Source organism: Uloborus diversus, chromosome 1 (assembly GCF_026930045.1).
Source record: "Uloborus diversus isolate 005 chromosome 1, Udiv.v.3.1, whole genome shotgun sequence".
NCBI classification, from domain to species: Eukaryota; Metazoa; Arthropoda; class Arachnida; order Araneae; family Uloboridae; genus Uloborus; species Uloborus diversus.
This window is the reverse complement of record NC_072731.1, coordinates 269,255,842-269,269,988: the sequence shown is the minus strand read 5'-3', so window position 1 is coordinate 269,269,988 and position 14,147 is coordinate 269,255,842. Positions and strand designations below refer to the sequence as shown.

General features: G+C 30.6%; 1 protein-coding gene across 1 annotated transcript; it reads right to left on the bottom strand.

The window, feature by feature from the left end:
* Positions 1–1,222: 1,222 nt before the first annotated feature.
* LOC129220659 (nociceptin receptor-like) lies at positions 1,223–4,776 on the bottom strand. Its single transcript, XM_054855091.1, has 2 exons — positions 3,907–4,776; positions 1,223–1,240 (listed from the first exon to the last, which is right to left on the bottom strand). Exons 1-2 carry the CDS (start codon positions 4,774–4,776, stop codon positions 1,223–1,225), a joined length of 888 nt encoding a protein of 295 aa, XP_054711066.1.
* Between the last annotated feature and the right edge of the window lie 9,371 nt (positions 4,777–14,147).

The window sequence follows — 14,147 nt, the reverse complement described above, 5'->3', positions numbered from 1 at the left end:
TCCATCTCTTGTGTCTTAATACCTCAAATGAATTTCTGCAAACTCACTGAACAGTTCCACAATCCTTTCAATTGCCCCAGTTTGATATAGAAATTTTAAGAATGCATACTTAAGCAAATGAGTAGATGTCCTAGATGTAGTATATTTCTAAAAGTGATAAGATATAGTTGTTTTCCACTTAATAACTGAAGTGGAGGTAAGTAAACACGTTGCTCAATCAATTAACTCTTTAACTGTTATATTTCGAAGCTTCAAATCTTAATATTGGTGAAAGAAATTCTCCTATAGCTATAGAAGCGTTTCCTGATGGAAAATCTTTTGCGTTGTACTGTACACCGTAGTGCAATCCAATTCCCTTGTATTTAGCCTCTAGTCAATACTCCCATGACCAATAACAATTTCTCAAAAATAGCAAGGTAAGTTTTTCTTTGAATCACCGGATCCACGATGTTTTAAAGATCATCCCACGCCTGACTTGTAGATTTTGTAACTTTAAAGAACTGTACCGGGGTCCACGGAAGTTTGTTCTTCTCTTTAAATTTTAATTTTATCGAACCATAGAAGCATAATTTTTGAAGCTATCACGACTTAATTACTTAAATAATAAGTTTCTGTATTACATTGAAAATATCCATCAAATATACTTATGCTCTCTTTTTAAGTCAGTTTTTAAAAGTTCGATTTCTTCCGCACGAATTCTATTGAATTTAGTAATAAATGATTATAAAAAAACAGTCGAAGTTTTACCAATAATTCAGTTAATGTTCCTATTTTACGCTCTGGCTGTAGAAAGGGTTGCTAAAGTGGTTAGTAGGTTGGGTATTTTGGCATAGCACAAGGTATGGATTAATGTGAAAAATTTTATGCTCGCGATCATCAATGTAAAAAATCACCAGTCCAGCCTCAAACCTTGATCTAAACGTAGAAACTTGTTAGAATAATATAGTTATTGCGAATGTAAGAAACTTGAAAAACATATAAGTCCTGTAAATAATTACTCTTCTTGGGAATTGCAGGGTGGAACACAAAGGGCAACCACCTACTTGGGGTTGATTCTGACGTTGTTAATGGAAGAAAATATGATTGCATTTGCATCAAAGAGCTGTATACTCCACATTTATTGTAAAAAGGATTATAACTGGGATCTAAAAAAAAGAAATACTGCAATGCGCAAAATAAGCTAAAAATGTCGATTTTTGGTTAATTTCACGTAAATTTGTGGCTATGCACCAACTAAAAACTGTAAAATAATGAATTTTGAAAGATATATGAAAAGACTATTAAAAGGAACCATATTTAAACGGTATTAGAACAAAAATTAACATTTAAATTTTTAAAGAAATATTTAAAAAATGACCATTTTTTACCTTTTTTTTTTCAAACTTTGCGGTCAATGCGCGATCTGAAGACATAAATATTAATTTTTTTTCGTTATTTTTCCTGTGTTAAGAATAGCAATACACAACTTGGTTTTTGCTCTTAGAAGTTGCTTATCTAAAATTTTCTTTTTTCGGCCCACCCTAATGAACATTTAGCTCATTATGACAATGTTTAAATTTTACAATTCAATTAAGTACTCTTTATTTTATAGAGAAATTACAACTTATTGCTCTAATATACATAATGCTGCACTTGTGAACATCTGAGACACATGTTAACCGCTCACATAGCTTCTCCGTAACATTAATATTAGTGTAGGATATTAAAAACGTTAAAACTGTGTGCAAACATTTATAGGTATTTTTATATAATCAATTTATAAATTTGTTGTGTTTTTCAGAATTAGTCATTTATTTATTGTTACTAAGTAGTTGGCAAACAACTTAGTGCTACAGAACAGTCACAGGAAATGAAAGGACGCAAAATAATTTAACTTAACATAGAGCTCAAGATGAAAAATTTCTAAAAACATTATCATTCTCTGAAACGAATCTTAAAAGCAATATTTATAATAAGAATAATCTTCATCATAACTTTAAATTTTGACAGTGAGCAGGGAAACATATTTGGAGAAAAATATTAATGTAATTAATTCTTCGATGTGTAATTGGTATGCACGTATTAGTGATGTGCCTGATCGATAAAAAAGGTAGATCCGCGGATACGGATCATTTGTGTTTAGGTTACCTCAACATTTTTACCCAACTCCTTTCCGGTTTATGTATAAAATTTGTTATGGAAGGTTGCCCCATAAAGGGAAAATGCGAAGTTTCTATAAAATATCACCTAAGGGGAAAAAATCCGCAAGAATTTGACTCATTCGTAGAAGACTTCTCCGCTAAGATTAGTCGCGAGTCGGGAGGATTGCGAGAGTCTTGCATTTATGCTGAAATAAAAGGTGAAAATTATTTCTATCTTGTTCAATACGCGCAGCAGCAAGAATCTAAAGATACTACTTCTAATAGAAAAACTAGAAATAATTTTTCACATTCTATTTTGGCATAAATGCAGCGCTGAACCGCTTCTTTCAAATCCCGCCTACTATCGGAACCACACAACTGGGAACATCATTGCAAACCGTAGAGCGAATTTAGACAAACTTTTTTTTGTAGAATTTCCAGGAAAACCAAAATGAAGAGCGATACAAACCCCAAATCAATATCGAGAAATAACATTTAACTAAAAATGTAAAGAAAATCCCATCCCTAGGGCCGACCTCATATGAAGATGTATTTCGTGGTTCAGAATATACATACGAGTAAAATGTACATTTTGTCTTCTTCTTGGTATCATAGGCAACACGAAAAAATAAAAATACTCGCAACTAGCAAACTTTGCTGATCTCAAAAGCAGAACCAAGAAGGGAAATTGAAAATTCTTTTAAAGATCTTGCTTACTAAAACCAATTGCAAACATTTTATTTGTTAACAAATAGACAAGGACAGAGTTTTATTCATCGAGCTAGCCAGTCGTGTAAATAAAAGGATAAGTCTGTTAAGCGCATTCAACTTGGTGATTACTTAGAAGTATATTTTTACAGTTTCAGCGCCAGAAAAAAAAAGACAATTTATTGAAAAGGGGAAACAGAATTATATGAAAAGGAAATGAAGTAAGAAAGTGTTTAAAATCAATATCCACTAAATGAAACAAAATTCAATCGTAACAAACAAAACAAATTTAAAAAAATTCAATTTCTCGTTTCTTAAAAAAAAAACAAGATGGTATTGAATGAAAACTTTACTGCGTTGACGTTCACAAACACATTACTTTAAAACTATTGAAAGTAGGCAAAAAGTTTCGCCATGAAACATTCTAAAACTTGGATTATTAACATGCAGTAGCTGTGTTTTCCTTCTTTTTAGCAATGGATTAAAATATTTCACTGACGCAAATTCAATTTATGATTCACCATATTTAATATTTTAAACGTTTAGAGGATAAAATAAAAGACACACAAAGAAACAAAAATCTTCATCCTTTGTTTTTTTTTTTTTAAATACCTCTTTTTTCATTCAACACATTCAAACTATTCAACTCAATTCAATTCATTTTATTTCAATCAGGGTAATATTGTTTACAAAAATGCATTTCAGAGATAAAATAAAAGAAAAGAAATTACAAACAGAAATATATTTCACACTGTCTATTTGAAACTCCCTGATTGAGATGGTGGGAGTAAAGGCTATACCAATAGCCTAACTAGCTCCCATCAATAGGTTTCAAGAGGTTTTATAACATCCGATAGCCCAGACGGCGATCCTCACTGACCCCCGGTGTTTTTTCGAAATTAAAATTTTAAATTCCAGAAATTTTAAAACATCTTCGACGATCTCCGGGTAGGTTATTTATTTTCATTTCTGAAGCAATCTTCTTGAACGCTCTTCTATAGTTTTCCCTGAAAATACCGTAAATAAACGGATTCACGGCAGACGACGCCACAGACAAGATCGAAAACAAATACTGAACCTGCGGAGAAATAGAAAATACACCATTGGCGAATGCGATCTGCTTCGAGATGACGATGGGTGCAAGAGTCACGGTATGCGTCACGACCAGTACAAGCACACTCGCAATTGCCTTGTTCATTTTTGGACCAATCGCAATCGCAATCTGTTGATGGGCCGAATCGCTGCCTCTGGCAACAAGAATCGTAATCTTGTTCCTCTTCCTGTTCGCTGCGATGACAATTGCGAAGTTGCAGATAAACAAGCAAACTGCAGGGATGTAGTAGCAGCTGACCATTGACCAGGACGCAGTGAACTGTTTCGTTTCGGCGATGCTCCAATCATACGCGCACTTTCCCTCGTAGTAATTGAACTGAGACCAGTCCAGGACCAGCGATGGAACCAGCAGAGTCAGTGCCAAGAGGAACAGGGCCACGCCGAAAGAAAGGAATGTCTTGGAGTGCATGATGCTGTGGTACTGCAGAGGCCTCATCACAGCCACGGCCCTGTCGAGGCTGATGAGCGAAATGTTGAACGATGAGGAGCACATGCAACCGTAGTGCACCCCGTTCTGCAGCCTGCAGAGAATCTTCCCGAAAGGCCAGTAGTCGAGGGCCACCGACACGGAGCTGGGAATTATGCTGAAGAATCCTGTCAGGGCATCGGTCGTTGCCAGGTACACTATCAGCAAGTTACTGGCTTGATTCCGCAGAGCTTGGTCAGAGAAAGAAACGAAGATGACGGCGAAGTTGCCCAAGACGGCTGATACTCCCAAAAGCAAGGTGAACGAAGAGCCGAGGATTCTCATGGGAAGCGTACGTCTGTACATTTCGGGGAGCGTTTTGTTGAAATTATCGGAGAGGAACGTGGCGTTTGTTGTGTCGGAACTCATCATCCTGAAAGAAAATGAAAGGACGAGATGATCACAGGAGTAAATCTCACACAGAAGTTATTAACTGCTGTTTTGCAAGTTAAGAAGATAACTTCTGCAAAAAAGTTTATATTACTATGCTTTGATTCTGACCTATCAGTAGAATTTCGAATTGTTTCGATCATAAAAATATAAAAACCAATTCAAAGAGAAAATTTTGCTTTTGTATTTTAGATAATCTACCTGTTAAAAAAACATTATATTAAAAAAAGCATTTGAAACACAAACCTACACATTGATCATAAAGGCTACTCGCGAGTGTGTATGTTTCTTGACAAGTAAATTCAAAATGTCGTTAACCATTTTTTTTTCATTATAGGCTCCATGATATGGATCTTAAAATAGAGTAGATGTGGCTTTTCCCCTATTTTCTCCTCTTTTCTCCTCTGAGCGTGGGTGAACATCCCTCGTTGGACATCACGTGATCAAGGGACATCCCACAGAAACTCTTTCCCTCATCGAAGAGGATCGCTTTTTGTCGCAATCTTTTGTGCAAAGCGATATACATCTGACCCGATTTGACGAATTCATCGGGACCGGAACTTTTATACGTTAAATCGGGGTTATTCGTAATATCGGGGTACGAACAAAAATTAAAAAATTGCACTTTCGTTATCTTTTAGCCCTAATAAGCAACTGCACAAAAATATCCAAAGTTAGAAAGTGTACACTTTTTCCCAACATTCGCGACTTATTACCCGCTAGTTTGAAATTTGTTGCACTGTGTAATAGATTTTGACAATTTTTTTGATACTTTACTCGAAAAAGTCCTCTTTCGACTTTACGTAGGAAAGAAAACGCTGTGTCATTTACAGCCTGTTGCATTAGATATGTTTTCGCAGTTTCTATTCCATGTAAAGCGTTAGGAAAATCGCTTTCAGCAACAGACTGGCTATTCATTGGTTGCCCACTCGCCCGGCAAACATTGCTTATTCCAAGAAACGTCTTTTTCTGCTTTGCATAAGGTGAATATATCATTTGGAAAACAATCTAATATTTCCTAACTCAAATTAACTCCAAAAAAAAAAATCGGTTGTTAAAATAATTCGCCAATTCGGGATTTAATGTTCGGTAAATAGAGATTTTTAACTTTATTTTATTCGGGGAAAAAAGAAAAATTCGCTAAAACGGGGTTTTCGTTAAATAGCGGTTCGTTGAATCGGTGTCCGACTGTAGAAGCATTAAATAGTTTCCTATCATAACTTTTGAAGCAGACGTATAAGCTATTCAAGCTTTTTTTCAAATGTAAAAAATACTGAGTAAGAACACAAGCATTCAAAGTTGATTATACATAGAATTTAAAACTCTTTAGCATTAATAAACATTCTAAACTTCTGTCTTAGAAATATTGATTCAGTGAATTATACTTATATAACCCTTTTTTTAACCCTAATTTAAACTTAACCTTTGGAGCCAGTTCGATAATTATACATACTATCGCGTGTAAAATTAAGAATCAATTAGAGATGCCTTATATTTCCGGTCAAGCAGTGCCTGTCACATGACCATCAGCTATTTTTACTTAATTTTACATAGTAAAGGAAGTATTATATTCGCGAAAAATTTTTTACCCAGAAATAGGCCTTAATTTCCATTTTGCTCGCCCCCGAATGAATGTTGAGTTTTTTTTTTCAACCCTACTACATTTAGATATATGCCTAAGAACGTATAGTCACCCGAAATATCCATTTGGACGATCCGCGAATTAATTAATATGAGTTTTTGCGTGACGTATGTATGTACGTATGTGCGTATATATGTCGCATAACTCAAGAACGGTATGTCCTAGAAAGTTGAAATTTGGTACGTAGACTCCTAGTGGGGTGTAGTTGTACACCTCTCTTTTTGGTTGCATTCGGGTGTTTCTAAAGGGGTCTTTTGGGGGGTTTCTGGAGGGAAATCATTGTTAATTTTGTTGCCTACTCAAGTGGTGTTATAATTTTGCGGACACTTGGCGATATATCAGTAGGGAGAAAAGGAGAGTTCTGCGCCTAGGGGAGCAGCTGAGCAGCCAGCTGCTCCTCCCGACCTCCCGCTGCTCCTCCACTTCCTCCGCTGCTCCTCCGACCTTGGGGTTGCGCCTCTCACTCCGCCTCTGACCACCGCCTCCCGGAGGGCCACCACCTTTTCTCCCACCCGTGTTTTCGCACATTTTCATGAAAGGTTTTTTGGCGCATATTTTTTTCCCGCGCTTTTGAATTTTGTTTTAGGGAATGGCAACACTTTGTAGAAGACTAGGAGGTTTTTTACTTTTTGAATGGCAACGTCTAAGTTTTGGTTGTTATAGCAACCAGAGTTTTTCAGTTTTGGGGTTGGCAACACTTGTTGCTATGTTTTAACTTTTGGATGGCAACTTTTAAGAACATTCGTGGCGCTATCTATCGGGACTTTGATTTTTTATTTTCTGGAGTTAGAATATTTCCATGAATTTAATTATTTTTATTTTACAGAGTGTTGGAGTTGGGAATCAAACACCCAAACTTTGAGTTAGCAAAAACGTATGCTAACCACTATGCTATATCTCTCACTACTCTTTCAGTCTTAATGTGAATCTGTACCATGCCAACGAATATTACAATTACATTAATTTTAAAACCATCAGTTAATTTACTCTTTTGTACTAATCATGGCACATCATTAACTAAATTTCAGCTCATAATTGAAACTATCATCATTATTATTATTTTTCATAATAACAAAGTTTTTCACTTAAGTAAAGATTTATTTAAATACAACCCATTCGAGATTTTAGTTTTATTTCAATGCTTTGTGGACTTGAAATATATTTTAAACTTTGATTTTCTTTTTCATGCATTTCAAACTTTATCATTTTTTTACAACATTGATTCTTTGCATGAATTTCAAAACTTGCAATCAATTTACTCTTAGCATTAATTAACACTTATCATTAACAAATTTTCACGGAATTTTTTAAAATCATCTTAAATATGTTTTTTCTTTTTTTACTTTTATACAATAATTTTTCTAACTTGTAAAAATTTCGAAGAAATAATTTTCTTAACTATTTTTTTTCTTACTCGTATTTTTTTTTTTTTTTTTTTTTTTTTACGAATAAAAATGAAATCAATTTTTTTTTTTACTTTCATACAACAAAATATTTTTTCTTACTTGTTAACTTGTTAAATTTTCGAAGAAATAATTAACTTAAATATTCTTTCATACATTTTGAACTTTAAAGTTTTTTCCTCTCATTTAGCACTTTGATTTTTTTTTTCACTATTTTAGCGTTTTACAATTATTTCCAGTCTTTAACTATTTTCTTACTTTTTAGTCTTTGACTAATTTCAAGCATTATTTTTTCGTGATTTCGATTTTTTTTTAGTATATTTTAGAGTTTGATTATTTTCTCGCTTGTTTTTGCTTTATCGTTTTTTTCCCCGATATTTTTTAACTTAGAAATTTTTCACAATTAGTGACAGGAATCGAACCCTAAAATTTTTCGAAACATTATCAGGTCTAAAATTTTCATCCGACTGATTTAATTTAAAAACTTGCAATTAATTTACTCTCAGTAGTAACAAACACTTATCATTAACAAATTTTCACGGATTTTAAAAAAATCAACTTAATTAATGTTTTTTCTAGCAAACAAATTTCGCACTCAAGTTACATTTCATCACTACATATGCTTTTCAAGAGTTTCATTTAATTTATCACATTTTATTTAATCAACTCTAACAATTTTTTTTTTTTTTTATTAGTATTTAACTTAGTCATTTCATCGCATAGTACTTTACTTTATTATTTTTTTTTTCATACAAGCACTCTTGTTAGAATAAAACAAAATTTTCACGAAGTAGATTTACTTTGACTATTTAATTTTCCCAATAATGTTTTATTTTACTTTACCATACTTTACTATTTTACTTACTACGTTTAACTATTTAACTCATTCATTACAGATTTTACAAAATATTACTTTACAACCAACTAAATTCATTAACAGAATTTTCATTACAATTTGTAAATTTCAGTTTTGTTTAACTATTTTTACCTACGGTTAAATGAAACACATCACATAAAAATGTTAAACATCAATGAAGAACCCAAGAAACGTTGAAATTATAAGTCCACTATCAAAACTTCATGTCTACAATCCTATAAATTTTAAAAATAGACTCACCGAAAAATAACTTCCACTGAAATTAATTTCAAAACTTACAAACAATTTACTCTTAGCATTAATAAACACTTATCATTAAGAAATTTTCATGGATTTTAAAAATCATCTTAAATAATTTTTTCATGTAAGCAAAGTTCGCGCTCAAGTTACATTTTATCCCTTAGTCATTTTATCGCATACTATTTTACTTTATTATTTTTTTTTTTCATACAAGCACACTTGTCAGAATAAAACAAAATTTTCGACCTTCATGAATTAGAATCACTTTGACTATTTCATTTTCCCAATAATATTTTTTTTTTTTTATTTTAACAACTAATTTCTTTAACAAAATCGATATCATTCATTTTAGTCTTTATCCTTTTCGAACGATACAGTCAAATGGTCAGCTATACGTTAAACTAAGAAATTTAATCTAAAATTTGACAAATTAAGTTATAACTAAATACTGAGTAAAATTAAGTACAAAAGACTAACCTTTTTGGGGTGAAATCCCTCAAGTACGAGCTATCGCGAAGTTATTTAAAAACAATGAATGAAATTGTAATAAGTGGATTGTTAATTATAACTCAATCTCACAAATTACAACTACACGCATATTCACATACACAAACTCGTACGTGTCTATATACGTATATTGGAGAAAATTTTTATTATAGACTTTCAAATTCTCATATGAGATAAGAACGCTCTTTCTTAACTTAATTGGTTACATGATCAATAAAAGACACTCACCTGTTTGTGATTTGTCATGAAATAATATCGATAGATATGTTAATAAGTGTGTAATAGTTTTTATTTTTCATAAATTCAAAGTTAAAACCAATTTGTTAATTGTAGGATTATATTAAGTGCTAAAAATGTGATATTTTCGCTTATAATTTCGGTTGATGAGTAAACTTTAATTACAAGTTCCCTCACACGAGAATGAACAATAACATGCTAGATGGATATTTGAAAGCTTGAGTGGATGATTTGTAAGTATCTTAAACATTATTATTATTATTATTTGTAATGCGTGTGTGTAATTAATACTTAGAGTGCAAAGAGTAAATGGTTAAGTGCTATTGGTAATTAATACTAAGAGTAAAGTGTTATTGAGTTTAAAATTTAATTAAATCATTCCATTTGAAGATTCAGTTGAACGAAATTTTATTTTGTAAGTTTGAAAATTTTTGAAAAAAAAAAAAAGTTTTGCAAAAAAAAAAAAAAGATTGAAAAGAAAAAAAAAATAATGTGTTACAAAAATGATATTATTATTTTTTTGTTTTGAAAAAAATATTTTTGCGGAAAAATTTATTTTTGTAAGATTAAAAATTTATTTTTATATGATTGAAAACAAAAACAAAAAAAATTGATTTTTTTTAATTAGTGGAAAATATTACAAGTTTGAGAAATTATTTCATGATCGAAGAAAAAAAAATATTTGATTTCATTTTCTAAGTAGAAAAATATTACAAGTTTGAAAAAATACTGTTCTGAATCAAAAATCTGGTTTTGAAAGAAATATTCTTACAAGTTGGATTTTTTTTTTATAAGTTTGAAATGAAAAAGAAATTAATTCGAAACTACGAATTAAAATCTAAAATTTTGTTTGGAAAACCTGGTATCAGGCTATTGACGATCTACGATTGAGATTTGCTGTGACGTTTGAGAAACGTGAACTAATTTTAATTGGTAGAAACAGTGACGTCATTTGAAAGATGTAGGCTAGGGGTGAATAATACTCGCACGTGGGGTTTGTTACCTGTTACCGGTAAAGAGGTAAATAGCAATATTGATAAAGTCATTTCCTCATTTCGCATCGGTGTGTGTGGACGATCCGAAGTTCTGTAGGATCAGGGTAGCTTTTTTTCAACAGCCGCGTTGATTTGCCGATATCACGGCATGCCTTCTGCAAATCGACGATGGGCAGCCAGCCGCATGCAGCGATTTCAAATAAAACATGCGTGTAGTTGTAATTTGTGAGATTGAGTTAAAATTAACAGTCCACTTATTACAATTTCATTCATTGTTTTTAAATAACTTCGCGATAGCTCGTACTTGAGGGATTTCACCCCAAAAAGGTTAGTCTTTTGTACATAATTTTACTCTGTATTTAGTTATAACTTAATTTGTCAAATTTTAGATTAAATTTCTTAATTTAACGTATAGCTGACCATTTGAATGTATAGTTCGAAAAGGATAAAGACTAAAATGAATGATATCGATTTTGTTAAAGAAATTAGTTGTTAAAGTAAAATAAAATATTATTGGGAAAATGAAATAGTTAAAGTGATTCTAATTCATGAAGGTTGAAAATTTTGTTTTATTCTAACAAGAGTGCTTGTATGAAAAAAAAAATAATAATAAAGTAAAATACTATGCAATAAAATGACTAAGTTAAATATTAATAAAAAAATAATTATTAGAGTTGATTAAATAAAATGTGATAAATTAAATGAAACTCTTGAAAAGCATATAAAGTAATGAAATGTAACTTGAGTGCGAAAGTTGCTTACTAGAAAAAAATTAATTAAGTTGATTTTTTTAAAATCCGTGAAAATTTGTTAATGATAAGTGTTAGTTACTCTTAAGAGTAAATTGATTGCAAGTTTTTAAATTAAATTAGTTGGATGAAAATTGTAGACCTGATAATGTTTCGAAAAATTTGTGGGTTCGATTCCTGTCACTAATTGTAAAACATTTCTAAGTATAAAAATATCGGGAAAAAAAAGATAAAGTAAAAACAAGCGAGAAAATGATTAAGTTAAATACTAAGCGATAAAATGACTAAGTTAAATACTATTCAAAAAATAATTAAATAAAATATGATAAATTCAATAAAACTCTTGAAAAGCATATGTAGGGATAAAATGTAACTTGAGCGCGAAATTTGCTTACATGAAAAAATTATTTAAGATGATTTTTAAAATCCATGAAAATTTCTCAATGATAAGTGTTTATTAATGCTAAGAGTAAATTGATTGTAAGTTTAGAAATTAATTTCAGTAGAAGTTATTTTTCGGTGAGTCTATTTTTAAAATTTATAGGATTGTAGGCATGAAGTTTTGATACTCGACTTATAATTTCAACATTTCTTGGGTTCTTCATTGACGTTTAACATTTTTATGTGATGTGTTTTATTTTACCGTAGGTAAAAATAATTAAATAAAACTGAAATTTATAAATTTTAATGAACATTCTGTTAATGAAATTAGTTGGTTGTAAAGTAATATTTTGGAAAAGCTGTAATGAATGATAAATAGTAAAACGCAGTAAGGAAAATAGTAAAGTATGGTAAAGTAAAATAACATATTATTGGGAAAATTAAATAGTCAATTGAATCTACTTCGTGAAAATTCTGTTTTATTCTAACAAGAGTGCTTGTATGAAAAAAAATAATAAAGTAAAATACTATGCGATGAAATGACTAAGTTAAATACTAATCAAAAAATAATTGTTAGAGTTGATTAAATGAAATGTGATAAATTAAATGAAACTCTTGAAAAGCATATGTAGTGATGAAATGTAACTTGAGTGCGAAATTTGCTTACTAGAAAAAAATTAATTAAGTTGATTTTTTTAAAATCCGTGAAAATTTGTTAATGATAAGTGTTAGTTACTACTAAGAGTAAATTGATTGCAAGTTTTGAAATTAAATTAGTTGGATGAAAATTGTAGACCTGATAATGTTTCGAAAAATTTGAGTGTTCGATTCCTGTCACTAATTGTGAAAAATTTCTAAGCTTAAAAATTTCGGGGAAAAAAACGATAAAGTAAAAACAAGCGAGAAAATGATCAAACTCTAAAATATATTTAAAAAAACGAAATCACGAAAAAATAACCTAAGTCTGATATGCTTGAAATTAGTTAAAGACTAAAAAGTAAGAAAATAGTTAAAGACTGAAAATAATTGAAAAACGCTAAAATAGTGAAAAAAAAATAATTAAAGTGCTAAATGACAGGAAAAAACGTTAAAGTTCAAAATGTATGAAAGAATATTTAAGGTTATTATTTCTTCGAAAATTTAACAAGTAAGAAAAAATATTTTGTTGTATTAAAGTAAAAAAAAAAAATTCATTTCATTTTTATTCGTAATAAAAAAAAAACGAGTAAGAAAAAAAAATAGTTAAGAAAATTATTTCTTCGAAATTTTAACAAGTTAGAAAAAATGTTTTGTTGTATGAAAGTAAAAAAAAAAATAGTTAAGAAAATTATTTCTTCGAAATTTTTACAAGTTAGAAAAATTATTTTGTAAATTTGACAAAGAAAAAAAAATAGTAAAGAAAATTTAACAAGTTAGAAAAAATATTTTGTGGTATAAAAGTAAAAAAAGAAAAAAACATATTTAAGATGATTTTAAAAAATTCCGTGAAAATTTGTTAATGATAAGTGTTAATTAATGCTAAGAGTAAATTATTTGCAAGTTTTGAAATTCATGCAAAGAATCAATGTTGTAAAAAAAATGATAAAGTTTGAAATGCATGAAGAAGAAAATCAAAGTTTAAAATATATTTCAAGTCCACAAAGCATTGAAATAAATCTAAAATTTCGAATGGGTTGTATTTAAATAAATCTTTACTTAAATGAAAAACGTTGTTATAATGAAAAATAATAATAATGATTATAGTTTCAATTATGAGTTGAAATTTAGTTAATGATGTGCCATGATTAGTACTAAAGAGTTAATTAACTGATAGTTTTAAAATTAATTCAATTGTAATATTCGTTGTCATGGTACAGATTCACATTAAGACTGAAAGAGTAGTGGGAAATATAGCATAGTGGTTAGCATACGTTTTTGCTAACTCAAAGTTTGGGTGTTCGATTCTCAACTCCAACACTCTGTAAAATAAGAATAATTAAATTCATGGAAATATTCTAAGTCCAGAAAAAAAAAATCAAAGTCCCGATAGATAGCGCCATGAATGTTCTTAAAAGTTGCCATCCAAAAGTTAAAACATAGCAACAAGTGTTGCCAACCCCAAAACTGAAAAACTCTGGTTGCTATAACAACCAAAACTTTGACGTTGCCATTCAAAAAGTAAAAAACCTCCTAGTCTTCTACAAAGTGTTGCCATTCCCTAAAGCGAAGTTCAAAAGCGTGGGAAAAAAAATGCGCCAAAAACCTTCGTAACCTTTCATGACAATGTGCGAAAACACGGGTGGGCGAAAAAGTGGTGGCCCTCCGGGAGGCGGTGGTCAG

Coding starts and splice junctions, on each gene's coding strand:
- LOC129220659 (XM_054855091.1), bottom strand. CDS start 4,776: ATGAGTTCCGACACAACAAACGCCACGTTCCTCTCCGATAATTTCAAC.